The sequence below is a fragment of the Doryrhamphus excisus genome, chromosome 22 (genome assembly GCF_030265055.1).
Source record: "Doryrhamphus excisus isolate RoL2022-K1 chromosome 22, RoL_Dexc_1.0, whole genome shotgun sequence".
NCBI lineage: Eukaryota > Metazoa > Chordata > Actinopteri > Syngnathiformes > Syngnathidae > Doryrhamphus > Doryrhamphus excisus.
In genome coordinates this window covers 587,869-615,658 of record NC_080487.1, presented here as the reverse complement: position 1 = coordinate 615,658, position 27,790 = coordinate 587,869, and the positions used below count along the sequence as shown (strand labels likewise).

The 27,790-nt window shown below is 41.5% G+C and overlaps 1 protein-coding gene across 4 annotated transcripts in view; it reads right to left on the bottom strand.

The window, feature by feature from the left end:
- Nucleotides 1-27,790, bottom strand: part of LOC131109953 (netrin-G1-like) — a 48,828-nt gene that overhangs the window by 6,673 nt on the left and 14,365 nt on the right. For 2 of the 4 annotated variants that reach the window (XM_058062539.1, XM_058062538.1), the window contains exons 3-6: nucleotides 22,412-23,055; nucleotides 7,254-7,426; nucleotides 4,415-4,441; nucleotides 865-1,512 (exon numbers count right to left, since the gene is read on the bottom strand). In XM_058062539.1, coding sequence (XP_057918522.1) covers nucleotides 1,214-1,512; nucleotides 4,415-4,441; nucleotides 7,254-7,426; nucleotides 22,412-23,055 — 1,143 coding nt within the window. In that variant the 3' untranslated portion in view covers nucleotides 865-1,213. Of the gene's footprint in view, nucleotides 1-864; nucleotides 1,513-4,414; nucleotides 4,442-7,253; nucleotides 7,427-22,411; nucleotides 23,056-27,790 lie in introns of those variants that run through there. The other 2 variants (XM_058062540.1, XM_058062541.1) reach the window with 2 other exon arrangements.

Sequence of the window (27,790 nt, the reverse complement as noted above, 5' to 3'; positions counted from 1 at the left end):
TGACAAATAAAAAATAAAAAATAAAACAATATAACAATAAAAAAATAAAATAAAAAAAATATAAAAAATATTTAAAAGACCTATAAACTATATTATGAAAGCAGGAAGTGAACAAATGTAACGGTTAGTGATTGTAAAAGTACCAGATGGAGGGGTAGGATTTAATAAGCTTTGCTTCTTCCTACTCCTTTTGGACTTGTTTGTGTTATATTATTCTTTTATTCTTTTTATTCATATCCTTGTTCATCAGAAAATATGCAAGTCTTGTATATCATATACTCTATGGTATTTTATTCATATTCTATTGCCTTTTGTTTCTACTGTATAGTACCTATATTTCCACTTACGCTGAGGTGGAATGGAGGTGGGGGGGTGGAAGATACGGTCACATGACAACACGGTGCTTACGCTAAGTAGTCACACAATTTGGACTTGTTGATGACTTGTTGGACTGTGATGACTGACATGTCTGACCTGTCTGTGTAGTGATAGTAAACATATACTGATACTAACATATACTTATACTAACATATACTTATATTATACAAGCTGTACTACTTTAAGGGTATATCCAACTTTCTATGGCAGCATCCTGCGAGAAGATATAAGTCATTTCCTCAACGGACACCAGATGAAAAATAGCCTTTTGGCTCTGGCAAACCTCATATTCCGAAAATTTGGCTTCGTTTAACACAACATTTTAACTACATTTACTGGTCAAAAAATTGGAAAAAGCCTAATAAGTTAGCATAACAGGTTTTCTATGCTCCTAATTATTTCATTTATGAATAAGGAATCCGACTTCACGGAAATGTATTTATCGTGATAGAAATCTGGAAGCAATTAACTGTGATAAATGAGGGATCACCGTGATAAATGAGGGATTGTCGTGATAAATGAGGGATTCCTGTATATATCTTTCATTTCTTTGCCCCTTCCATTGTTCAGGATGCGGCCCGTGCAGGCAAAAGCTTGGACACCCCCGTACTAGAGTTTTTCGACTTTGTGTAACCTTTGCGAGGTTTGCTTTGAAAGGAAGTCATGTGGTGCAGAACAGGACATCCGGGCCGGCGGATTAACAGGAGATCCATCTACATAATGACCGTAACCCCAAGGAAGTTCCTCTCTGCTTTCTGCTCCTTGCTCTGTTTCCTGCCTTCCCCTCATGGCACGGGCATTGTGGGTAATTAAACAAAGGGTGCGAACACAGAGGTTAGCAGGCTGCGGACGAAGCTGATGGTGCGGCGTCTCCGTCCTTGCTGCGAACAGCGGGAGTCGGTGTGTGTGTGAGTGTGTGTGTGTGTGTGTGTGTGTGTGTGAGTGTGTGTGTGTGTGCGTGTGTGCGCATGCATGATGAAAGCAAGCCGGGCGATGCGAACACACCACCACGCCATGTCTGATAATCCACAATGGTGGTCAGAATGCCAATCAATTGACTGTCATGCTGAACAAAGCCTACAAGCCTACCTTGCTTACGATTCGCGACACCAAGAAATGACGCGTTTGCTCGATCTGCGTGCAAAACAAAAAAACGGGACAAAGCGTTACAAGTCATGTGGCTTGTCATGTGAGTCATAGCAGCCAAAACATGGGGACAGCATGCAGATGCTTAGTTACTTATTTACCAGGGGTGCGCCGTCGTCACGCTAGGGTGACTCTCGGGTCATGGTTGGCTTCATTTTGGGTACGGTACAGGAACTAAATGCCAAACGTGAAACTGAGGGATTCGTGTCAACGACTAAAACGACCCTGCAAACTGCTAGCTGGTCATTGTCTAATAAATCCATCAATCAAACAATAAAGTTAATTCAAAATAACAAACAGTTTTTTGTTCCCCTGTTCCCCGAAACAAAGCACCCTTTAATTAAGTACCCTATGTATTGCTGACTCAACGTCCGTGCGTTTTCTATTGACTTTGATGACTAAATAACACGCCATGGGGCCAAAGAAAGCTAAAAGTGGCAGCAATTTGAAAACACTATGAATTCCATCTTGCTGGGATGTACGGGAATTTCACATCGAAAATAAGTTCCATCCAGTCCTCATTTATAATAATTGTTTTTTTCCTGCATTTAAAACTATAATTACCCTCTATAAAATATAGTTTTGGTTCATATTTTTGTGTACCTGCAATTTTGGTTGTTTGTTTTTGTTAATTTCAGTTTTTGTAAGGACTTAATAACAAAAACAATGTACCACTATATGATAGTGTAAAGAAGGGGTGTCCAAAGTGTGGCTGGGGGGCCTGTGGCTGTTTTTTTTTTTATTGGCCCACAACACCTAATAAAGAAAAGTCCAGACACCAAGAAAGCCAGAAAAACACTCAAAATATTGAAAGAAAAAGGTCAATAATGTAATATTGTTGTGAAAAATAAATAATTTTCAAAATAAGTTTGAATATTAAAGGAAAAATACATATTTTCTTAAAAAAAATAATAATATGCGAAGAAAAAACAACGAATGAAGTTGTAATTTTTGGAACATAATGTTATAATATTATTAGAATAAAGTCATAATATTATTGAGAGAAAATTAGACGATTGAGTTCAAATATAACACCAAAAAAAAGCAGGCAAAGACTGAAATTAATAGTAAGAATATGCTTTTTCCCCAATATCCCAAAGCTGAGATTCATCTATTCTTGAATGACATAAAGTATTTAACGTCTTAGCATATTAGATGCAAGAACAAGCAACAACGTGGAGAGTTATGAAGCATATGAACATATTCAAAAGTCACACCCCAAACTGCATGTGGAGTACCATACATTTGTACATTTTGGCATTGAAAGTACTCCGCTGACAAACCCCCCATGGGGCCTGCCCCGTACCACGAGAAGCACCGCACTCGCCAAAGGCAGGGTACGCTATCTGGTGATGGTGTTGACGTGCGACTAAATGTATTTTTATGCTAGCAAATATTCCGTCCAATAAAATCCAAATACATACCAGCTACACCCCTAGTACTTCCATGGATGTTGTATTTGTTGCATTGCAGAAACTGCCATTTCTGCAGTACAAGTATCTGATTTGAGTAACGTCTGCATGCAACTCGAATGAAGTCAGAGACACTTCCATGTGGTGGCTGCTCAGTCACGAGCTGTAAAAGAGTCACCTTCAGGCATCAGCATGCAGAGGGATGCATGGTGGGGGGGCCACAACCTTAGAAAAGATGGCTTTTCTTCTCCGGCTTGGGGCAAATATCTGTCTGCGCCGAGAGCAAAGATTCTAGTGTGGGAGGCAGAATCCACTCCACGGCGGCTGCTGATTGGCCGGCCCAAACATGCCGGATGCTCCTATTGTCAGCTTTGCCCCCGCCCTCGGCTCTCAAGCTCTTACCGAGTTTTAGTATTTGTTCAATTTGACGTATACGGTGGAACCTCATAATCTGAACACTTCCATCTTTGTGCAATTTGCTACATTTGATATATTTAATAAAGGTTCGTTTATCCATTTCATTCCCATTTATATTTCATTGGCATTTTTTCTACAAATTATTCTCTCATGAAATGTGTTTTGTGTTAATATTTCTGGGTGTTCGGAACAGATTGATTGGATTTCCATGATTGCCCGTGGGTAAAATTCTTTTGGTTTTCGATATACCCTTTGGAATGGATTATAACAAAGTGAAAGTGAAACAAAGTACCACACGACCAGAGTACGCAGCCTAAAATTACTTTAAGTGGGCCAGTGGTTGCAGAGAGGAATAATGCGACGATAACCATAGAACCACAGAACAAAACTTATTGAACTTAGAGTAAATGATAAAGCCAGGAAGTCAGCTGATTTGTTGGCGGTGGGAAGAGAAGTTTGCCGTTTTCATTGTTTCATTAAAATGAAATGAAATGAATAAATTAGTTTTTCAGAATAAAAGAGGATATTCATACAACAGCTCTGACTTTGTGGGGGTGGGGGGTGGGGGATGGGGGTGTCCAAAGGTTTTTCCAGCGTTGGCAACATCATCAAAAATGCAAGGAAGCAACTTTGCTGCTTTGATATTTTGAAAAAAAGTCTCAGCTGAAGATGAAAAAGACTATTTTTTTTTTATGCTGTTGTTTTTAATTTCCTGTGTCCCGTTTTTTGGGAATGCGTTAAACATCAGAAATCACAAAATGGAATTTTATATATATATATATTTTTTTTTAAAGAATAAGAGACGCGTAATGTACACAAATCAAGGATGCGTGATTATAAACATCCATTTGTCTTAATATTTTGACTTAGCTTAATTTTATTATTATTATTTTTCATGGTAAAAACAAATATGTCTTTCTTGCCAAATTTAGTGGGTGTGGCTTAAACACCAGTGCATATTTTACACAGGAAATGATGGTAATTGTTAGTGAAACACGATGTTGACATGCAAGATGGCCACAGTCATGCTGATGGATACAATAAAAGGCCAATCAACTTACGCACGGGTCCGTGATTGCTGGGAATACCTGAGGAGGGAACAGAAGAGCAACGATTTAGTAGAACGCAGGGTTTACGCTACATGTACCGTATTTTCTGGACTATAAGTCGCTCCGGAGTATAAGTCGCACAAAGCCAAAAATGCATAATTAAATAATAAAAAAAAATACATAAGTCGCACTGGAGTATAAGTCGCACAAGGCCAAAAATGCATAATTAGGTCGAAAAAAAAACATACATAAGTCGCTTCGGACAAAATACATGTCATTAAAGTCAATGTTTAATTTCTGAATGCATATGAACGTATTAAACCCTCATTGCGTTCTGCAGGCTCAGCGTATTTGTCTTGGTACGAGGCCTGCATATTTCACGTAATGACGCAAGGCACGATCCTTGCCAGAAATAAGAATAATCCAACATTCAAATAAGTTCATTTGGCACCCGGGGGGGAGCAATATCGTTTCGTCACTGACACGTGCGACATTATTGCATTTTATGGCGCTGCCAAATAAGAGCTAATATTGCTTTTGAAACGGCGAGACCTCGCTTTCATCAGTTCAGTGCAGATGCGGCCATGTGTTGGATTTTTTTAATAACGGCCTGTCAATCTGCCGGCAGGAAGCACGATGCAGCAATTGAGGTGCAAGGTGAATCCGGCAATATATTCTTGGGTTTCCAACCTGCGCCTCCGCCCCGTACGCCAACACCGGTTGGGAGACGTTCCACCACGGAGGAACAACCGCTCAGATTTTCTGACACGAAATCAGCGATCGATAAAATTGTCACACAAAAGCAGGGCGAGAGGCGACATCCATCATCTATCTGGCGGTCGCCGCGAGAGCGTCTGACTGCGAGGCTGAATCAGCGTGAACAGACGAGGAGAGGGCGAGATCTTCCACCATCTGGCCTCGCCTGCCTGTCCACCACCAGCGCATCCCTGAGTGACTCCATTAGATTTATAGAGGCAATGAGCCCCCCCGCCTCCGGCATGGGATTTGATGAATGTGACTCAACTCCCATCCAAGATTATAATGGGGATCATACAAAAGAGCACCTTCTGCTTATGAGCCAGCGCGGGAACACAAAAGTAGGCGGCATTACGCCGCTCTTGCTGCAGATAAAACATTGTCAAGTGCTGATGGGCGTTTACTCGGGAAATAACCACCGGATTATTCAGGCTGTGTCGCTCCGTAATGGCGGCGAGGATAGCGTTTTATTACGACAAAGCCTCGGATTCGGAATGTGAAGTTTCAATATATCGGAATTACCATTACTTAAGGGGGGCATATATTGTGAATGTCGGGGAACAACAACAATGTAAATGTAAACTTCGATACGTTATAGATCTGTCAATCTCATCCAGGGGCTCTTATTGGCTGGTAGTTGGTTTCAGAGAGGAGAGCTGTCAGAGATTTTGAGCATTTTTGCTCAACTTTCAAGACCCACCAAAGGTCAACTTTCGGACGAAAACAAACATCAAAACAACGTAAAGATATGTTAGACTCTATTCTTTCATCAGAAAAAAAATATGTTAACAGTTAACAGTGACTGACGTCCATTTTTTTTAGTTTTAGTGACAACTCAAACATCTCAACAATTGTTTACTTGTATGAAAGTACATTACCGTATTTTCTGGACTATAAGTCGCTCCGGAGTATAAGTCGCACAAGGCCAAAAATGCATAATTAGGTCGAAAAAAAACATACATAAGTCGCACTGGAGTATAAGTCGCACAAGGCCAAAAATGCATAATTAGGTAAAAAAAAAAACATACATAAGTCGCACTGGAATATAAGTCGCACAAGGCCAAAAATGCATAATTAGGTCGAAAAAAAACATACATAAGTCGCACTGGAGTATAAGTCGCACAAGGCCAAAAATGCATAATTAGGTAAAAAAAAAAACATACATAAGTCGCACTGGAGTATAAGTGGCATTTTTTGCGGGTAATTTATTTTCCAAACTACTTGACCAAAGCAGACATTACGTCCTCTTGGAAGGCAAGTTGTACCAATAAAAGAATAGAGAACAGGCTGAATAGGTGTAAGATATGCTAACACAATGCTTATTCAGCTACACAAAAAATAAACAAACAAGTGTCCATTTATAAGTTGCTCTGGAGTATAAGTCGCAGGAACAGCCAACCTATGGAAAAAAAGTGCGACTTATAGTCCGGAAAATACGGTAATTCAAAGATTTAGAACATAACACAAAATCATCATCAATTTCCAGATGTTTGCATGTGTTTAAACTATTTACAGATGTGTGTGTGTAAAGTAAGCATGCGTGTGCAATCTATTTATAGACGTTTTTGTGTGGTAACATGCAAAACGTTTGCCTGTAAGTACGTTACGCTGCTTAGGTGGAATTGTCATATTTGGAGGTATCCTAGCACGCTAAAGTGCCATCAATACATTTTGGAATCATGCTAGGTTAGTCGATGAACTGAAGGTTTGTAGGTGACTGACATCTCCAAGCTGCACTACGCCTTTTTACGAGCGGCGGGTACGCTAGGGTGGGTCGGAGGTGGCATCGTTTTTCCATCATGATGTCATGAAAAGCTGCAACGTTCGAGTATGCCGAATCATAAACTGGCCCTTTTTAACCGTTATTACCGTTAAACCTCGTTATTGAGTCACTTGAGCACAACAGGGGGCCGCTAGAACTTTCTAAAGTTGGGCCATGTAGTTCTTTGGTCTCCTGCCCAGACATGAGTTGATTCTCGTTGGCATCACCGGAGCCCACTCGGGGGCGGGTCAGGGGCGCTTGGACCTGACAGGACGGCCCATCTTGACGGTGTGACTCAGCGCAGCTTGGCGCACCGAAGCGCAGTCCACTCACATATATTGGCGGTCCCTTTGGGTATGGGCAGGTAGGAGCCCACGCTCCAGGCTCGGCCGTGGTAGTGCCTCTTGCAGCGGCTGCAGTCGGGCCCCGTGGTGTTGTGCTCGCACTCGCAGCCCAGCTTGCCCTTGTCAAACACGCAGCTGTTGGCGTGCAAATTGCACTTGCACCTGAAAGCGAGACGGAAAAAACAGAGCGCTGTCACGTCCGCACACAAAACAAATCAATAGCAACATTTATTTCACACTTTTCATGGCAGTAAATTGAAATCCAGCTCCAGTTGTCTCAACAAAGCTTGATTGTGTTCCGCTTTTGGAGGGAAAAAAGCAGAAGAAAAAAAACAAGCCCTCATTTGTCGCCGCTTCTGAGGCAAATAGTCCACTTTCTCCGTGCTGAGCGCTAAATGAAAGACGCTCTTTGCTAAAGCGGCGTGAAACAGGGATCTGATTGACTGCTGATGGCGGCCAGATAAGCTTGGCTCTCCTTTTGCGGCTTTGCCAGAAGGTTAAAAGGAGATGCAGAACCAGTCAGAGGACGGGTGGCCGTTCACTGGATTTGACACGCAACCCCCCCCCCCCCCACCCCCCCACGGCTGTGTTATTTGTACAAATAACTCCTCATCACTCGTTCGTTCATTCATCACGTGGTTCGAGAGCAGCGTCGATGTGACGCCGCCGCGCCGGAGAACACGAGACGGAGAAATGACAGCGCTGATCCAACATACATCCATCCTAATTGACTTCCTGGCCTTGCGGTGACGTCTGCCATTGATGATAGATCACAAGGGGGAGGGAAACCCTGCAGCAACAATACCCAACACTTACAGCGCACTCCGCAAGTACTGTATCAGCCAGGCCAAGGCCTTACTGAAACATTACGTTTGACCAGGAAAGGCGAATACGGGAGCAGACGGCAAGCTTTTATCTCCGGGTATTAGCACCTCCATCCAGATGTAAATATTAATATACAGCATAGCTTTTGTTGCCCGGGTGTTTCCAATGACATCACGTATTCAGTCAATAAATAGCACTGGATGTCCACGCCCGCTTTCAGATTGGGTGGGATAGGCTTTGCCTGCATAGACTGCATTTAGAGGTGAAAACAACATGAAAACCAGAGAGCTGTCTATGCGAAAAAAAAACAGAAAAAGACAAGAAAAGCTGAAAAATCAATGAAAAGCATCGAACCAATTTGGAATGTCCTAAAGAAGAAAGAAACCCCGAGTGTACAAAGTGGAACAGAGGTGGATGCTTGCTCACATGAACTGAATAATCAAATAAAATCAATATTTCTCATCTTTTTATCAAAGTTCTGCACTAGCAACTCTTTTGGCGGTTATAAAAAAAAAAAGCACACAAATTCATCAGTAAAGCTTGAACTCCCAATGAGCACTTGGCGCACCTTAATAGGAAGAAATTCCCCGGTCGGAATAGTGTCCCAACTCTAAACAGTATTTATTCCACCTCCCACCGTTCATTTCCCCACGGTCCCTAACTTTTTAATCAATGAAAAGTCCCCTTTGCTCCCTGAAATTAATGGCTGGGTGTTGCCCTTCTGCCACGCAGACGTCAGCGGCTCCCTGAAGTCAGCGGCAATGAGATTTGACCTTCCACTTAATTAAAAACCAGCAAAATCTGGATCATCGGGCCCGAATGGCGCAGGCAGGGGATGTGGAGTCCAGGGAGGGGGGCAGAGAGGGGAGGGACGGATCGCCGGGAAGTCGATGCTTTTGCCGACGGCACTGTCATTTCACAATCAAGAGGCTTTTTTGCTATTCCCAAAGCGGAACGTGAGAGCTCGTGAACATTTGACTTAGTTAAGGTGACTTTTCATCCACTCGGCCCAAAGGCTTGCTTATTCCCGATATCCAAACATTCAGATATCATTTTAGTTGGTCTTGGAGTTATTGCTACATAAATGTAAACATGTTTTATTTTGCTTTCTACCAACATCCTCAAGTAGAATTAGTCATTGGTTGGATTATAACTCCCTCCATGTATAGTTTTTCTGAAATGAATGAATGATTATTTTAGTCAAAACATATTAAAATGCTATGTTGGTAGACCAGCACCAGCGAGGTCTCAATATGCTGAATGTTGTATTCTCAGGTTCAAGTTTCAGATCATGTGAAAAGCCCATAAGTCTCAAAAAGAAATTCCTGGGAATTCATTAAAGAATTATTCCACCTATGTAACCTTCCTAATCCCACAAAATATGACACAAAAATAATTAATGCTACATCCGAACAATATGACATGCACATGAATAAAGCAAAAGGAGCTTTTATTAGATGTGGAGCCAAATGGATGGAAGAAGGAGAAAGGAATTCAGCATATTTCTGTAGGCTGGAGAAGCAAAGGCAGGAAAATAATAGCATGACAATGTTAATAATAAATAATAAATCCTGTTGAGGTCGCACATGAAACGAGAATATCCAAAGAAGTCTTTACTTTTCACCAGAAGTTATATATGTAGCTCCAAAATATCAGCCAATGATCACAAGTCTTTTCTTGAGCATTTGTGAATATATTCCAAAAATAGATAAATATGATTTCAAAGATTCTTGTGATAGTCTAATTTTGATTGAAGAATTGAACGCCTCTGTTTCTATTCTTTCGTCTTCCTTCCGTCTGAGACCGACTCGCTGGAAGTTTCTAGAAGCATTTTTGGACAGATGTAAGACAACTCCGGTGTCAAGTTCATTCATTCATTCATTTTCTACCGCTTTTCGCGGGGGGTCGCGGGGGGTGCTGGAGCCTATCCCAGCTGTCTTCGGGCGTAAGGCGGGGTACACCCTAGACTGGTCGCCAGCCAATCACAGGGCACATATAGACAAACAACCATTCACACTCACATTCATACCTATGGACAATTTGGAGTGGCTAATTAACCTAGCATGTTTTTGGAATGTGGGAGGAAACCGGAGTACCCGGAGAAAACCCACGCATGCACGGGGAGAACATGCAAACTCCACACAGAGATGCCCGAGGGTGGGATTGAACCCTGGTCTCCTAGCTGTGAGGTCTGTGCGCTAACCCCTAGACCACCGTGCCGCCCCCCGGTGTCAAGTATTTTCTGAAATATTCCCAAAATGTACATTTCCTCCAACGATGACAAATGGAGTAATAATAACGACCCCCAAAACAGAGAGGAATCCCAAAATGATTGATAATTAAAGACCAATTACACTCAGAAATTCTGACATTTTTTTCACATTTTCAAAATCAGACTCCAAAAAGGTTTGGAAATATGATTATTATTATTATTGAAACACAATCAGGATTCCTGAAAGGATGCTCCATTCAAAATAGTATTAGATGGATGGATCATTGACTACCAGATATGATCACAGATGATGGTTTCGGCTCTTTTTGGACGTTTATGAATGCACTAGTAATTTCAAATACTTATTTGTCTTTTTATCTCCTTTGTCAAAGTAAAGTCCTTGTCTTCTTTCCGCGAGGGATCCGTGTACATGAGACAAAACTGTACAGAAAGCAGCCTCCCTTGAGACAGATCCTCCTCAGCAATTCTCTCTCAAGCCGGCCGTGGTCGGACGCGGTAATGCGTCTCCATGCTGTATAAATGCATACTGAGAACTCGGGAAAACTTTTCCCTGACATGACACTCGGAAAAGCCTCACATGTCCTGGGAAGTGATACATCTGACAGATGAAATACTGCGTAGGGAGGAGGTGAGATGGGCAGGAAGGATCCAGGCCGGGTGAGGGAAACTTTGGCCTGACTGAAACTTTGAAAGAAACTCGACTACATAAGCTTTGATATTTTTAATAATAATAACAACATGACCAGCTCCGAAACAAACAATGATTATCGTGAGGTTAGCTTCTCTGAGCAGTAATGTCTTGGGGTGGGGGTGTGGGGTATCATGTATACAAAAACATCACGATGTGTTAAAACTTAAAGGCAGTGCAGTAAATAATAAATACAGTTTTCTTGTTCGTATTATTATTATTATTATTATTCTGTTGACCTTATTTTTGCAAGTGCCTTCCAGCATGCTTGGGGGTATGAGGAGCATTTAGAAATACTGTAAGAATGACACTTTCATATAATAGGAATCTTTATTTTACAATGTAAGATTAATATCTACATCAACAAACATTAACCGTACAATTGAATCAAATCCTATATGTATATTATTTTAAATATAGCTGTTGAATTGTATTTATCATAAAAACATCTGTAATATTACATGAATAGTTTGACATTGGAATGGAGGAATGGATTAGTTCATTTTTATGGTTTCCTATATAAAATATACCGTATTTTCCAGACTATAACTGGCGCTATTTTTCCTAGGTTGGCTGTTCCTGCCACTTATACTCCAGAGCGACTTATACATGAAAAAAGTGTTTATGTTCCATAAACACTGGACACCTTTTGTGTTCATGTTTATTTTTTGTGTAGCTGAATAAGCATTGTGTTAGCATATCTTACACCTATTCAGCCTGTTCTCTATTCTTTTATTGGTACAACTTGCCTTCCAAGAGGACGTAATGTCGGTTTTGGTCAAGTAGTTTGGAAAATAAATTACCCGCAAAAAATGCCACTTATACTCCAGTGCGACTTATGTATGTTTTTTTTCGACCTAATTATGCATTTTTGGCCTTGTGCTACTTATACTTCGGAACGACTTATAGTCCAGAAAATACGGTAATATATATACCGTATTTTCCGAACTATAAATCACACTTTTTTTCATAGGTTGGCTGTTCCTGCGACTTATACTCCAGAGCGACTTATAGTCTAGAAAATACGGTAATCATTCTACATTGTAAGATTTGCAGTTGATTGAAATAAGATATGAAATAGGGGTGTGTGTGTTTGGTGGAGGCGGGGGGACAGGAGGTCACAGCCTTGTTGCGTTTTAGAATAGCAATCGCCTCCTCAACGCCTCTCATGCTCGGACATCAACAGATGTGGAGAACCACGGCCCCCTTGGTCACGCTCTGACACTGACCATGTGAACGCCACAGTAGGTTGGACTGCAAGATGTGCCTGAAGATGTGAAACATCTGAAGCACTTCATTGCACGCAACCTCTTCCATATGCTGGATTATCATTCATAGTAGCCAAGCCGTAGCTCACAGTCTTGATTGGCTTCCGAATGCTCTGTTCTACATAGAGCCTTTCACCAAAGGAGACATCTTGTCATGTTTTCATCTGGAAATTAGAAATGGACGTCACCATTGGCTGCATGCCCGGTCCGAGCCACTCCAACATTATGACCATCACGAACGTGTGAAGTTATTGAATAAAATATTGCGAATAAAATGAACCATGCATGATGTCATTACCTTGAAAGAAGACTTTGGAGAAGAAACACGACAACATCATCACGGCGCTCTACCTGCACCGCTTCTTACATTCCCAAAAGGAACCGTATTCCGTATTCCAATTTGTCATGAGGAACGGCGGCAAGGCGAGCCTCAAAGTCACGTCATTCCATGGAGATGTATCACCGTGAAATTGACGAGTCCGATTTGGCTTGTCTGCGCCGCGTCGCTCCGTGCTCAATTTTTGTCCTTCTTCTGGACTCTAATGAAATACATCTCAAGCCCGTTGTTTGCCCAAACATAAAGCACCCCGCCAGGGCTCAAATTGTTGTGGGAAAATTGAGAATGGATCACAAGTTAATGCCCGGCGCTCCCATTCCCGTGTTGTAGTAACTTGGAATTTGAATTTGCCAGCCTGCCGGCTAAGAAAGCTTTGTGATTTGTTTCCATTGTGGGACTTATTATGGAAGCTGATGTAGCGCTACGGTATGGTAATATGCAACCCCCCCCCCAACCCCCCCCCCCCCCCCCCCCCCCCCAATATGGAGGATCTTCTTATTCATGCAGGCAGCAGAGGAAGGTGGAAGGAGAATAAATATGAATGCAGACTCCATGCATGCCGCACAAGCTAACTCGGCTAGCATAGACCATGAGGGGCACGTTCAGATGTTCATTACTGGTGAACGCTCAATTGCAGAGACACTCGGGGGGGCATGCACACGTGTCATGTTTGATTCCACCGTGTGAAAAGGGGATATTATCCGCAACTCTGTCCTGTAAGATGCTATTTATGTCCATATGCGTCACTCTTTAAAAGCCTATGTTAGAAACCTTTTTAATTTAAACTTAAATATATCAAAAAATAACCTGTGTGTGAGACAATGACACGCTTTAAAAGTATATTTCATAATCTTTTTGTGAGATTTCAGCTGGTAAAGAAGCTAAACGTATAAAAAACGTACAAAAGTATGTTTATTTAGCTTTTATGGAAATTTAAACTGGTAAATATAACGTATTTTCCCGACTATAAGTCGCACTTTTTTCATTGGTTGGCTGTTCCTGCGACTTATACTCCAGAGCGACTTATAAATGAAAAACATAATTATGTTCCATAAACACTGGACACCTTTTGTGTTCCTTTTGTGTTTATTTTTTGTGTAGCTGAATAATCATTGTGTTAGCATATCTTACACCTATTCTTTTATTGGTAGAAATTGTTAGAATCTGCTAATGTGGGCTCCTTTAAAGTATATATTTTTTGTTTTTTGTGAAATCAAAGCTTGTAAAAATGGTAGTAATAATTTACTTACATAATAAGTTGCCCAATAAAGTGCTTCCAGTACCCTTATCATTTTTACTGTCAACATTTAATACGATGACAACATTCGGTCCAGGCCCAAATACGTAGCCTCAATCACGCAAACAATACACGTTTGTTGTAAAGTGCGATCGTGATGCTGACTTGATGCTAGCCGCCCTCTCATGGTTTGATGGTTCTCAGATGATGTAACATCTCAATAGTAAAACATTGTAGTGAATATTTACACAGGCAGCCTGGACCTTAATGAGCGCTAATTAAACGCCAGAGACGGAGCGATGACTGGCAGGAAACATCTCCACGTGTGACAGACATCTGGTGGAAGGATAAGTGAGCAGAGGAAAATAAAGAAATAAATACGGCTGACTGCTCGTGCGGACCTGCACTTGAACCCGACTCGCAAAGTCTGTCAATCACACCGGCAACAGCTGTCATGGTTCAGCGGGCACGTACTTGCAGGATTGTGCGTGTGTGTGTGTGTGTGCGTGTGTGTGCGTGTGTGTGTGTGTGTGTGTGTGTGCGTGTTGATTCCAACAAGTAGCAAACATCGCTGCCATGAGTTGATTGGCTTATTGCAAGTAACAAAATAAATAAATGTTGCACTTTGGCTAGCTGTCGCTCCAACATGGCTGCAATCACATGTCGGTGTGCTAGCATGTTTGTTTGCTAACGTAACGTTGACTACACTATTACGTTTTCTCACATGGTGGTTTCTCATAAAGATATCTCATTATTATTATTATATAATTATATTGATAATTATATATATATATATTATATATTATTATATAATATTATTATATTAATATATATTATATTATATTATTATATTAATCCGAAGCTTGACTCGATCATGGTTTTTATGATCAAGCGAATCCATAAAATCTATAAAAAGAGCCTAAAAACATATATATGGAATCAAACTTGGGTCACCTAGCTGTGCTAACCACATGCATGCATATTTAAGCAAAAGTTTTATCATCGTCAAGAATAAAAACGGCATCTACAAATTGAAAAGACACATTCAAAGACATTGCAATGATGTGTAATATCCTATACTGGCCACAAGGTGTCAGTAATGTTACATTGATGAGACGCTAAAATACAGAACGGGAAGTATAAAGAGACAAAGAGCGAGTCCACGTGTCTTATTATGTCTAATATGTCTTCTTATATGTGTACCAAATAGATGGACAGACAGGTAGGTGGGTCGTTGGATATAGCTAGCATGTATTATAATTAATAACGCAGTCATAAATGTGCCTGTAGAATACACCACGGGTGATAAAAGTAATAAAAAACAGAAGAATAAACCTTGCCTGCTTTCATCTTAATTCCGTTCATCATCCTTTCAGAAGTCATGTTGCGTCGCTCTGATGTTTTACGGCAGACGGCTTTCCACACAGCATATATAAATATAAATATAAATATGCAAGTACCTCGAACCGTGCCCACTCCGCCACCTTTCACACCATTCCCTTCCTTATTGATCACATGTCGCTGGCTAATTAAGACACGGCCTAGCGGCGGGCTAGCGCGGTCAGAGCGGCTACAGCGGGGCCTGGGAAACAGCAGCCCGCTAATCCATAAGCTGCTAATGTGCTCGTCCTCCATTCCTCCGTGTCGTCCTCTACATTGTCTTCTTTTATTTCCCCATCTCTTTTGACCTCCTGTTCTTCCCTCGCATCGTCCTCCACCCCAACCCATCGTATGAAACGGACATTAGAAAAGAAAACATCCAGCCTTCACTCTTTGACCTCTAGTTCAAGGACAAACCCTAAATGAAGTACACCGTTGCTGTTGTCTCAGATTTATTCTGACAGTGCTTTTGGACATTTGCCTTATGTTTTTTTTTTTTAAACGTCCCTTAACGCCCCAATGGCTGGACGGGACAAAAAAATAAAATAAAATTAAATAAAAAATAAATAAAAATAAATAAAATTAAATAAAAAATAAATAAAATTAAATAAAAAATAAATAAAATTAAATAAAATTAACATAAGTAGCTTCATGCTGGTGCGATAACGGAAGATAACATAGCTGCAGTATCTGCAAACCCAAACCATACTAATGCTAGATCCGTCAACGACAACATCTCCTTGGGATGGCTGTGTCTTCCAGCACAAGACCTGTGCTCCGGTCCTCAAAAATGATGACAAGGGAAGGTCTGTCTTGCAGATATTTCATATACTATGTTTACGCCGGGTAGCCATGATGCCAGATACTAGCTAACTTCTGTGTTTCGCGTGAAAAACAAAATTACAAAATTCGACTAGTAGCTTTAGTCGACATAATCAGGACTAGCCGACTAATCGTGGCAGCCCGAGTCACTACATAAATATTTATTTTATCTTTTTTTTATTTTATTAATGTGCAGGTCACACTTTTGTCAAGTTGGCTAACTTCATGCTAATGCTAGTTTGCATTTGCAGTTTGTGTACGTGTGTTAGCTAACTGTTAGCTGATTTGTGTTTAGCCTGCAACAGTAGTATTGTAATTTTATTTTATTTTTTCTGTATGTTTCAGTTACCACTTATTTTTGAACATGCAAACTCCACACAGAGATGGCCGAGGGTGGGATTGAACTCAGGTCTCCTAGCTGTGAGGTCTGCGCGCTAACCACTCAGGTTACCCGATTCATTCATTTTGATGCAATTTTAGGATTGGTCTTTACTCAACAGAAATCCTTTGTGATGGGCGGACTGTAAACCAAAGATGTTGAACATAAATGGTGGATGCCAAATGAAAGGCCTCCTGGCAGCTTGTGTTAATTTAACGAAGCAGCGTAAACAACAAAGCCTGGGAGACCAGCTCGTTATTTCCAAACATCTATTAGAGCTGAAATGACTTTGCCAACGTGACAAATCCTGACAGAGACGTTGATAAAACATTCCAGGGATCAGGGATGGTCGTGTTCATTAATGAGTGGGCTTATGGTTTTAATATTGAACATGCAAGAAATTGGACTTTCTTACTTGCCATGTCAACGCAAGTATGTCATCATTTGCTTGTCATGCAGGAGTAATTCAATTTGACTCCAGCAGTTTGGTGGATCCGTTCACTCCACCGAGCCGCTGGAGCACACGCACGCCATCTTCAATCACCGTCAGTTGGCCGTGGTCATCGCGTACGGACGCGTTCTTTAGCGGAGGGGAATGCTACGCCATCGTAACGGTACCTCGCCTCTCGGGTTGGGTTCACTTTGGGTACAAACAAATGGAAACCAAAAACATGAAATGGAAACGAGCGAGCAGTTATTCTCTAGTCAATAAAATATAAAATAAAAATGCAAACAATATGAAAATGATAAAAGGTATTAGGCCAAAGTCATTTTTGAACAGAAAAAGTTTTGTAAAAAAAATTAAAATTAAAATTAAAATCTGTTGTTAAAAAGATCATGCTCATGTAATAAAATTACCAAAACTGATTTTTTTTCTAAGAATAATTATAGTTTTACATGTAGAAAATGATGCCAAATAATGATGATTATTTTATGATCATGATTTCCTGGTTCTGTTTCCATGTATTATCAATCTAATACAAGGAAAAAATAGACTTTTATGATAAAAATACATTAAGAACACAGTTAGACGGACTTAGTGTATTAATAACTCCACATGTACGCAAACCAAGGCGTAAATTTGCCGTATGCTAACCAAGGTTACACCCCTCCAGGTTGAAAAGAGACCTGTTTTCTTCCCCCGTGTATGCTAATCTAAATGATAGCAATGATAGCATTTAGTAGCACAGTGAGTGGGAACATTTGAGTGCAAAAGGTTGTTTTCGGTTAGCGGGTTGTCACCTGAGCTTCAACGGTTGCGGCGACTTAAAAGGCCCAGAGCGACGTGATTATTCACTTTGTAGAATTACAAAGAGTATAAAAAAAATACCCTGAATCTTCCCTCTGAGGTATACACCAGTTATTCATATTCAATTTAGATAAAAATGAATAGTTTTAGAAGCGCTACAAAGCATTTTGCTGTTATTTTATGCTCCCTAATGTTACCCCGAAGCCATCATCTAACTCTGCATACCCCCCCCCCCCCCCCACCGCCCCCACCTCCTCTGCCGGGAGTCGCGAGCTCATAAAAAAAGGCTCACCGCTTCACACACTTGAAGTGTAGCAGACACTTAAAAGCAGTCTAAATTTGTAGCTCCTTTGCAGCACCTTCACGACAGGCTGTGCGTCCCGCTGGAAAAACACACCCGGGGAAGATGTAAACCTTCTTCAGTGGTCACACGCCAGCAAGGCAGCAAGGCAGCAAAGCAGCATCATCATCATCATCTCGCATTTCATCTGCTGACATGCGGATATCCTTTTTGTGAGCCGCCTCCGCTGCCTCCATCTTTCTCCATCTTTCTCCATCTTTCTCCATCTTTCTCCATCTTTCTCCTGCTGGAAAATATTCCTTTAGCTCCACGCCATTTGGGGAGGATTAACAATTGTCACAGCGGAAAAGCAACAGGATTACACGGGATTTGGACTCGGTTCACGGCCGCGTCCAACACACTACCTCCACTTTCTTAAGACTATTGTCTTATAGCCAAACAAGAACTCTGTTTTATTTTGTGTGATGGCAGAAGGAGCTGGCATAGCTGAACATGACATTAGTGGTGCCCCCCCACCCCATACTGTAGGTTGTGCTCCAAATGCATTGGAAGGCATGCTAAGATTGTTATTATTTATTATTATTTATCATTAAATATTATATCATTAAATTTATCATTAAATCATTAAATATATATTTATTTTATCATTATTATTATACTATCTTTCCCTTTTTTCAGGAGCACTTTAAACATCAGAATAATGTAGAATGTCATTTCATTTTAAAGTTTTTTTTTTTTACTAAATAAGACGTGGACTTGCAAGTCATGTGTCCAGTTTGTATGCTAAAAGTTGACATCCTTAGTAAGCAACTGCCGGGCCGGATTCAAACACTTGGTGTGCCGTGTGTGGCCCCCGGGCCGCAGTTTGCCCACCCCTGGTCTCGAGGTTACCTTGCCTGATTGACAGTTAATGAGGATTTCTACAGAATTATCGGAATGCGCTGCCATACTGAGATAAGGCTTTTCCAAGGGGAACTTCCAGGACTTCCCGAAAATGGGAAGACTGGTTTGTTTACCAAGGAATATGAAGCGTGTGAGTGCATAAAGGATGCATATAAAACATGCAACTTTTATGAACGGTACACTCTAACACTCTAAGCGACAGTAGCGTGACCTCTAGGTCACCTTCAAGGTTCTAATGAGGAGGACAGGATGGACCTGGGATCAAATACTTGAGTGTTAGAACTGTAATGCCGATACTTGTGGTTCACAAAGATGTTTTTTTATGTACTACGTGTTTTGATTCATTTATTTTATTGTCTTTATTTTCTCGATATTCCAATTGCAATGTTAAATACTCCTGAGAAATTCATGTTTGTTGTTTTCCATATGTTTTACACGCATTAATATGCCATATATTAGCATTGCATGAATGAAAAAATGTTGCCAATCATATGATTCATTACAGTGAGACAAAACACCGACACCGCCTTCCTGTTTTGGTGTGTTTTTCTTAAACGGGTATCTCCGTTCCCAAGCAGAACTTCCCTTCTGTATAGTCCACATCCAATATGTCTCCAACATCGTCTTCCTTTCACTTTGACTCTCCATGTCAAGTTTTGTTTTGAAGTCCTGAGAAGCTTTCAGACCAAAAAGTCTCCCAAACAGAACGCCCCTGAGATCAAACCCCAAACCTTCTAATTAGCCGGGCCGAGCTCACATTTGGAAGAACCTGCCAGACTCTGTCCTCCACCGACACGTCCCAGATGATTAGAATTTAATCAGCCGCAAATGCTCTTAATTACAAGATTAGTCTCCTGCCAATTTGCCAAACGTGTTAATGCTTCTAATTTGCCACTGAAGCCCACTGAATTCCAATTAGGCGCTAAGTGTTTGATTCCACCTCGGCCTGATGGGTGGTCACTGCCCGGGTTTTAACCAACAGCAACGCCGCGCCCGTTGGAGAAGCAGCTGCAGACCCTTTATGGGGCGTTTGTGGGCCGTTAGCAGACGTTAGCAGACGCCGTGAAAAGACAATGTTTCCGTTCCCCGGGAACACGGGCGTACGCCCACGACCCCACGGCGGCTTTTGAAGCTGTCCCGATTAAACATCTCTCATCTTGTGTATTTTATGGCCGCGAGTGAAGCGCGTGGGGGGGGGGTCGTATTTCAACTGACTGAAGGTGAGTGAAAGCTTTATGGCTGCAACGCCAATGGGTGTGTTGGGTTAATTAATTTCTTGCTTAATCGTCTCGGGCCGTCGAGGCAAAAACACTCGGCTGCATCCAGAAGCTGTTGATTCAGCCTCAAACCGTTGGTTGCCTGTCAAAGCGTGTTGACCCCAATCCAGCCTTGATACTGGAATTTAGATTTTAGCATGCATGTAGCTTTAATGCTAATGAGCACAGTGATCAACTTTTCTAATATACACAGGAACGCTTGGCCAACATAAGCCTCCTCTGAAGGCTCATGAGGAGGAGGAACTCCGGTTTGGCCATTCTCTGCAGCGCTGGCTTCATATTAATCATCTCATCATTTGAATATGATATCATAAACCTTACGTGAGACTCTAACGTTATTTCACAGCCAGGAGGGAGGCTGTTCCCTCCGTGGGGTCATGCAAACTTAAAGAAAACCTCCTCTTCAAAAATGTTCTGGTTAGTTTTGATGGTGTTTTTTCCAACTTGAATAAACTAATAATGGCTGAAGTCATTTTTGGAAAGAAATGAGTTTTATAGAAATAAATAAATATAAATAAACATATAAAATAATATAATATATATAATATATTTATTCATTCATTCATTCATTTTCTACCGCTTTTTCCTCACGGGGGTAGCGGGGGGTGCTGGAGCCTATCCCAGCTGTCTTCGGGTGAGAGGCGGGGTACACCCTGGACTGGTGGCCAGCCAATCACAGGGCACATATAGACAAACAACCATTCACACTCGCATTCATACCTATGGACAATTTGGAGTGGCTAATTACCCTAGCATGTTTTTGGAATGTGGGAGGAAACCGGAGTACCCGGAGAAAACCCACGCATGCACGGGGAGAACATGCAAACTCCACACAGAGATGGCCGAGGGCGGGGACCGAACCCTGGTCTCCTAGCTGTGAGGTCTACGCATTAACCACCAGACCGCCGTGCCGCCCTATATTTATTTATAATTTTTATATATATATATATATATATATATATATATATATATATATATATATATATATATATATATATATATATATATATATATATATATATATATATATATATATATATATATATATATATATATATATATATATATATATATATATATATATGCCGTAGTTGTTAGTTTAGTTTCTCCTTGGATGCTCTTATTTTTGTATTCACTTCCTGTCTTGCCTTGTTTCTGCTTTTCCTGTCTCCCACACCTGTTTCTAATTTCACTCCTGTCTATTTAGTTCAGGTGTGGGCTCCTGTCGTTGTTGGTTCATTAGTTCATTGTCATTGGTTTGCTTTGTTTGGCCAGTTGCTGTTATCTTGATGCTGCAAGTAAATTATGAATAAAGAAAACACCTTTTTGTCTGAATTTTGGTCCTGCTCTTTGCATCCTGGGGTCGAACTGCTAGGCCGACAGGATAAAGACTGACATGAGCACTGATAAATACATTTTTATCATCATCCTACAGATCTTTTATTCCACTCTGATGTTGGCATACTTCCCCTTGAATGCATTGAATTTCTGCTTCACTTTTTAAGTCCACTCAGATGTTTATGGTTCAAGTCTAATTCTGGCATATCATTTCATGCCAAACTGAAACTGAAAGTTTACGATGAATTTGTATCTGTAGAACGTTTGCTAACATTGTCTTATTGTTGGATGAGCAACAAGTGGTTGCTTTTGGAAATATCACAAACTTAAAAAAAAAATACAGCAGCAACTTGTGCCCAAGGAGTTACCTGATGCACTTGAATGCACCGGTTTTGACCCCGCTTGTTGAGTATGAAGTGTCCGTTGTTTGACTGGAATCTTTCCATGGTGTCCCAACTGTAAAAGAACCACCCTCCAGCCCCCATAATATATAAAAAAACATACAACCAGTTGTTAATTGTTAATTGGAACACCAATGCTGCGATCACCTCGCAACATGAGGCGTTCAGGCACACTTGTAATTGTTAGGCAGGCGCTAATGGTTTTTTCATTTTTATTCACGTACCCGCTATAGCAATTGACGTATGCCTGGGGGTACGCATACCCCACTTTGGGAACCTGGGGCATATGTCAAGAAGGTGACTTAACATTTTTGATTGATTGATAGGTCAAACAAGATCAAATCGTGAACCTTGATGGATCGTACTCCTCAAGTATCAGAAGAGGCCCAAAAGCAGGAGACCAAACTGTACATGATTTGCTGTCAGAGCAAAACACAGCGGCGTTCTAAGCCCCAGCGGTCAACCTAAAACGACGCTTCCTTTCAAAATAAAGTTGACGTGCGTCTTACCTCCCCTGCACTTTGATGTCGGAGATAGCGTAGAAGTATCTGGACAGGTTATTCTCGTCCACCATGGTGGCTCCAGTAGCTGGCTTCAGCAGCTTAATCCTCAGGTCGGTGATGGTGAAGAAGTCCCTCAGGTTCTTGGTGGTATCCAGCTGGCCGTACAACGAGGCCATGTTGTGCAGACGGGGCCCGGCGAACAGGGCGAAACGGTCCTTAATCTCGAAGCGTACCGTCTTGTCATTCTTCCACACGTAGCCTCTGGAGTAGTCTTCGGTGCAGATGATGTCCAGTAATGTGCGCTGGGTGAGATCGCCCACCGTCTTTGGTTCCATGGTAAAGCCGTCCAAGCAGTCGGTAGCGTAGAACTGATAGGGGGTCCACGTGCGGCCGTAGTCCAGCGACTTCTCCAAGACCATCTGCTCGGGTCGGCCCGATTCGAAGGTCAGAACGATGTCGTCGGTCAGCTCGATGGTCTTGTTCCACGACAAGGTGATGTTTACCTGCAGGGGCTTTGGGTATTTCTTCCACGAGGTGGACTGCCAGAAGGTCGTTGGGTTGCGGCCCTCAAAGTCAAACATCAGCTCGGGCGGGTGAGCCAACTCCTCCGTGCTGGCGTCGCACTCGTTGTTGCACATGTAGGGGTTCTCCTGGAAATGCAACCAAGAAGTGCATACGTGTAAGTCCACAGTACGAGTCAAAACCGTAAACCGCCGCAACCAAAACAACAACAGTGGTGTCCGATAGCACTTTTCCTTTTGCTATTGTTATTATTACATGTAGTATTACCACATGTACATTGTAGCCACTTATATACTGCTCCACAATGTCACTGTACACTTTGGAATTATGTTTCCTCCTCTGTGAACCAGAGCTCTACGATGCTGGCAGCACTCAAGCAGCCCCAGACGATAAAAATATTCCTCAGTAAAAAAAAAATCATTTTGTACTGTATTATAAAAAGTGACCATACTTCAATGATACTGAAAGTTTACTGAGAGTTGTCTCATCTGCTTGGTTACCGTAATATTACATATTACCCTATTCCCTATTACTCCCTATTACTCATTACAGATTCCCTATTTTACAGACTATACGTTTATTTAAAATACAAGTCACATCAGTCAAAAAATGCGCCATGAAGAGGAAAAAACAATAATAAGTGTCATTTTTTCCAAATGTATTTCACCAAAGACCAAGCGTCTGGATTTGCTGTCCTGTTTGTATTTCTATTTGTATTCAAGTAAAATTAAAAATACCACCCCCAAAAAAAACAAAAAATAATAATAATAATTAATAATATTTTTTTAATTAATCCACCAATGAGCCTGTAAGGAAATAATAAAAACAACAGCCATAACCTCATTTATGGCAGAACCAAAAACTCAAATATTGTAGCGTTGGGTATATTGTGTTGTTCCAAGCTGCTGTTCCCCGTGTAACCTATAGAGGGCAGTCAAGTTCAGCATGCTGGATAGAGCGAGCGTTTGTAGGAAAAAGGCTAGAATAAGAGATGGAGGATGGAGTGTTCATGCCTTGACAATTGTATTGGCATATATATATGATATATATGTATATATGATATGTATGTATATATGTATACACACTACTTCTATTATGAAGACGTCGCTGTGCGGATCCTCATCCGCTGCCACACAAGTTGCCGGTGTAATTGATATTCCTGTGTTGTATTGGAGCTGAAATGGGAATAGAATCCAAATGACTTTTTCTTATAAAATACACAGGGGTGGCTGCACATCCATTTTTCATGGGCCCGGGTCCGCTCCATCCCAAAGGCAGCCACCCTGCATGTGTGTGAACATGTTTGTGGTGAGAGAGGAGACGGTGGAGCTTCTCCGTGTATTGGTTGTGCGAGAAGGACCATGTATTATTATGTGTGTGTGTGTGTGTGTGTGTGTGTGTGTGTGTCGAAGCACAGCCCGACATCAGAAGGCACTCCCCAATTGACATTCCGCTCACCCCCGGCCCCCGGAACAATGAGGTTAAGTGCTGATGAGATTCAGATCAACTGTAAAGCGGCTCGATAATCAGCAATCATCTGACACCCTACACGCGGAATTATCTAAAGGTGAGAACAATGATTGGTGCAACGCTAGCCTGCTTATCTCCACCCGGCGAGGCGGCGCTTCCCTTTAGCGAGATTGACACTCGGCGCGAGGACGGCAGGAAAGAATACTGATAAGCTGCTCGCCATTACGCTTTATGTTGAGGACCACTTGCTGCTTTTGTCTCTGTGGGAGTGGCTCCAAATTCATTTTTATTTCCGACTTTATCTTCCTCAAGATAAAGCCCGGATACATGTTTCTTTCCCGCTTCGGATATCTCACTTCATGTAGATTTCCTCTCGGCCATTATCAGCCACATGCTCCGTGCAATGAGACGGAGGAAGATGCAGAGATTGCGGGTCGGCAGGCCCTCTGAACCGACTCAAAGGCTGTTGTGTAATCCAATTATGAAGCTAACAAGGGTTACGTCGCACACATGGAAGCGGGGGATGTAAAAAGAAGACGTTTCAGCGTTGGTTTCCAAGGAAGTTGATAACAAGGATGCATGCATGGAATACAGATATCTGAAAGCGTGATCGTCATTAGACAAATGCTTAGCGACTGATGGACAGGTGATATCGTTTGTGGTTTAACCTGGTTGGTTGGTTCCAGGTCCGACCATGATAAGTTAATTTCCGCTAAAAGATTCCTTATTTATAAACCAAAGTAGTTATAGCATAGAAAACTGCTTTACAACCTTAAATACACCATTAGAGCCCTCTTGACATAAAATAACACCCCTATAGTTCCATGTCTCACTATTACTATGATTATTATTACTATCTCATGACGGGGTCGCCAACATGCTAACCACTCAACCACCATGGAGAAAAAACAAAGTTGGAATTTTTCGAAGACGAGCTTGGAGAAAAAGTTGAAATATTATAATTATTTGAATAAAGTCACATTACAGAAAATTGGAAAGTTGGTCCTAATATCAGGCTTTTTTACCGACCATGATAAGTTAATTTCCGCTAAAAGATTCCTTATTTATAAACCAAAGTAGTTATAGCATAGAAAACTGCTTTACAACCTTAAATACACCATTAGAGCCCTCTTGACATAAAATAACACCCCTATAGTTCCATGTCTCACTATTACTATGATTATTATTACTATAACTCACTCAAAAAACTACAAGAGGTCCAGCATTTGTGGTTTAACCTGGTTGGTTGGTTCCAGGCCCGACCACGATAAGTGAATTTCCACAAAGTACTTATTGCCGTGCCACACTCCTTGCCTTCATATTCTTCCATTTTTTAGCAGCATGTAAAAAAACAAAAAAAAACAAAGACAAAAAGCTCTGCTATTTCCTCCTCGTGTTCATGAAATATGAATCAGTTGGTCAAGGCTTTAGATCCTATTACAGCTTGGAGCAAATGTCACAAATTCTTGAGTATATATCATATATACTGTACAATATATATCAAATGATGCCCTGTAATAGAGACGGCCATTAAAAGTAGCTTAAAATATGTCCACGTATGAATTACTAATCTAAAACATTATATCCTAATGCTTTCCTTTCAGGCTCCTTATTCCTGTCAAGGTGCATTTATTTTCATTCAACTGTTTTGTGGGGGTTTTTTTTGGGTCATTATGATTATTATTTTTCATTTTATTCCAGATCTGATTGTTCAAATTAGATGCACTTCCTCATTCCACAGCCAATGACATTTAACATAATCCTGCTAACGATCGGCCCTGATTACTATTGCAAACATCGAGCATCGGCGGGCGAGCCCGGCCGCTCAGTATCGCCGTCATGTGACCCTCGCATGCCGAGCGGCGGAGAAGCGGGTGCAGCTAATAATGTCTCACACCCCCCCCCCACCCCCAAGGTCAGTCCAATATGAGCAGTGGGACAATACGGAAGACAGTTGGGAATATTCTCATCCGAATGTCATCTCTGAAATAAAGCTCTTTATTATTATTATTATTATTGTTATTATTATTATTATTATTATTATTATTATTATTATATTATTATTATTATTATTATTATTATTATTATTATTATTATTATTATTATTATTATTATTATTATTATTATTATGGGTTTTGTTTAGAAAAGGTCATTGTGTTGCCACGGCAATTCATATGTTCATTCTCTGGATTCGTTGTTATCCTTCCGTTGCTTAATTTGCACTCGGTTTTATTTGGATCAGGTTCAAAGTCTGGGACCGGTACCAGAGATCTCAACAAGGGTCATTAAAGTCTGGGACCAGTACCAGAGATCTCATAGGGTCATAAGCGCCACCTTTTTCATATTCTCATAACCACAATAGCCACAAGTTTTTCTCTTTCCGAATGGAATCTTTCCGAATGACTTTTCAGAAAACAATGGTATCCATGGAAAGGAATATTCCAACCATTCCAATCTCATGACGGGGGTCGCCAACATGCTAACCACTCGACCACCATGGAGAAAAAACAAAGTTGGAATTTTTCAAAGACAAACTTGGAGAAAAAGTTGAAATATTATAATTATTTGAATAAAGTCACATTACAAAAAATTGGAAAGTTGCTCCTAATATCTGGCTTTTTTACCTACAGTATATGGGGGGGAGGGTGGGGGGGGGGTGTCGGCGGTCCCTGCTGAACCTGAAACCAGAGGTGTTGCTGGTTTAATCAAGCCGTGGTCCTGCCTGGCCCAACACCTCCCAACCTGCTCATGACACCTGCACTTGCCTGTCGCACCCCCACCATCCCAATTCTTCACCCAGTGGGAGCACCACAGGGCTCTGACGTCGCCTCTCTCTCTTTTTTATCCGCGGTGGTGGGAATTGATGGCAGGCTACAATAAAACGATGATTGGAGTTGAAGCGCCCGTTGATGGAATCACGAGGCGACCATCAGAGCGCACAATAAAAGCTCCATCAGTTGAAAAGCCCAGCTCCATTTGGCCAGAAGTCCTCAAGTAGCTCAACATAAGTGAAGGGGGTCTTAGCAATGGCCGCCCAGGCCGAAAGGGATGATATTCCAGGGAAGCCAATAGGAGTCTATTGGTCGTTGATCCTTTCAGGAACGCGCCGTAAGCCCCCGACAGAGGAGGCGTCTTGGGCGAGCAGCGTTAAGCCATTGCGGGGGGCGGGGGGTGTCCGGGGGGGGGCAGCTTTGGCAGAAACTCAATAGAGCGTTCATGACCTGCAGTCAGGGCCGGCAGTGACTTCCTATTCTACTGACCTTCAGCTCAATTAAAGGACAGGGACTCGCCCTTCTTGGCAGCTTCCTACCCTATATTTACGAGGTGTCGGTGCCCCCCCCCCCAGGTGTGTCCTACTTCAGTACATTTCATATTCAGCCAAATAGCATTGAA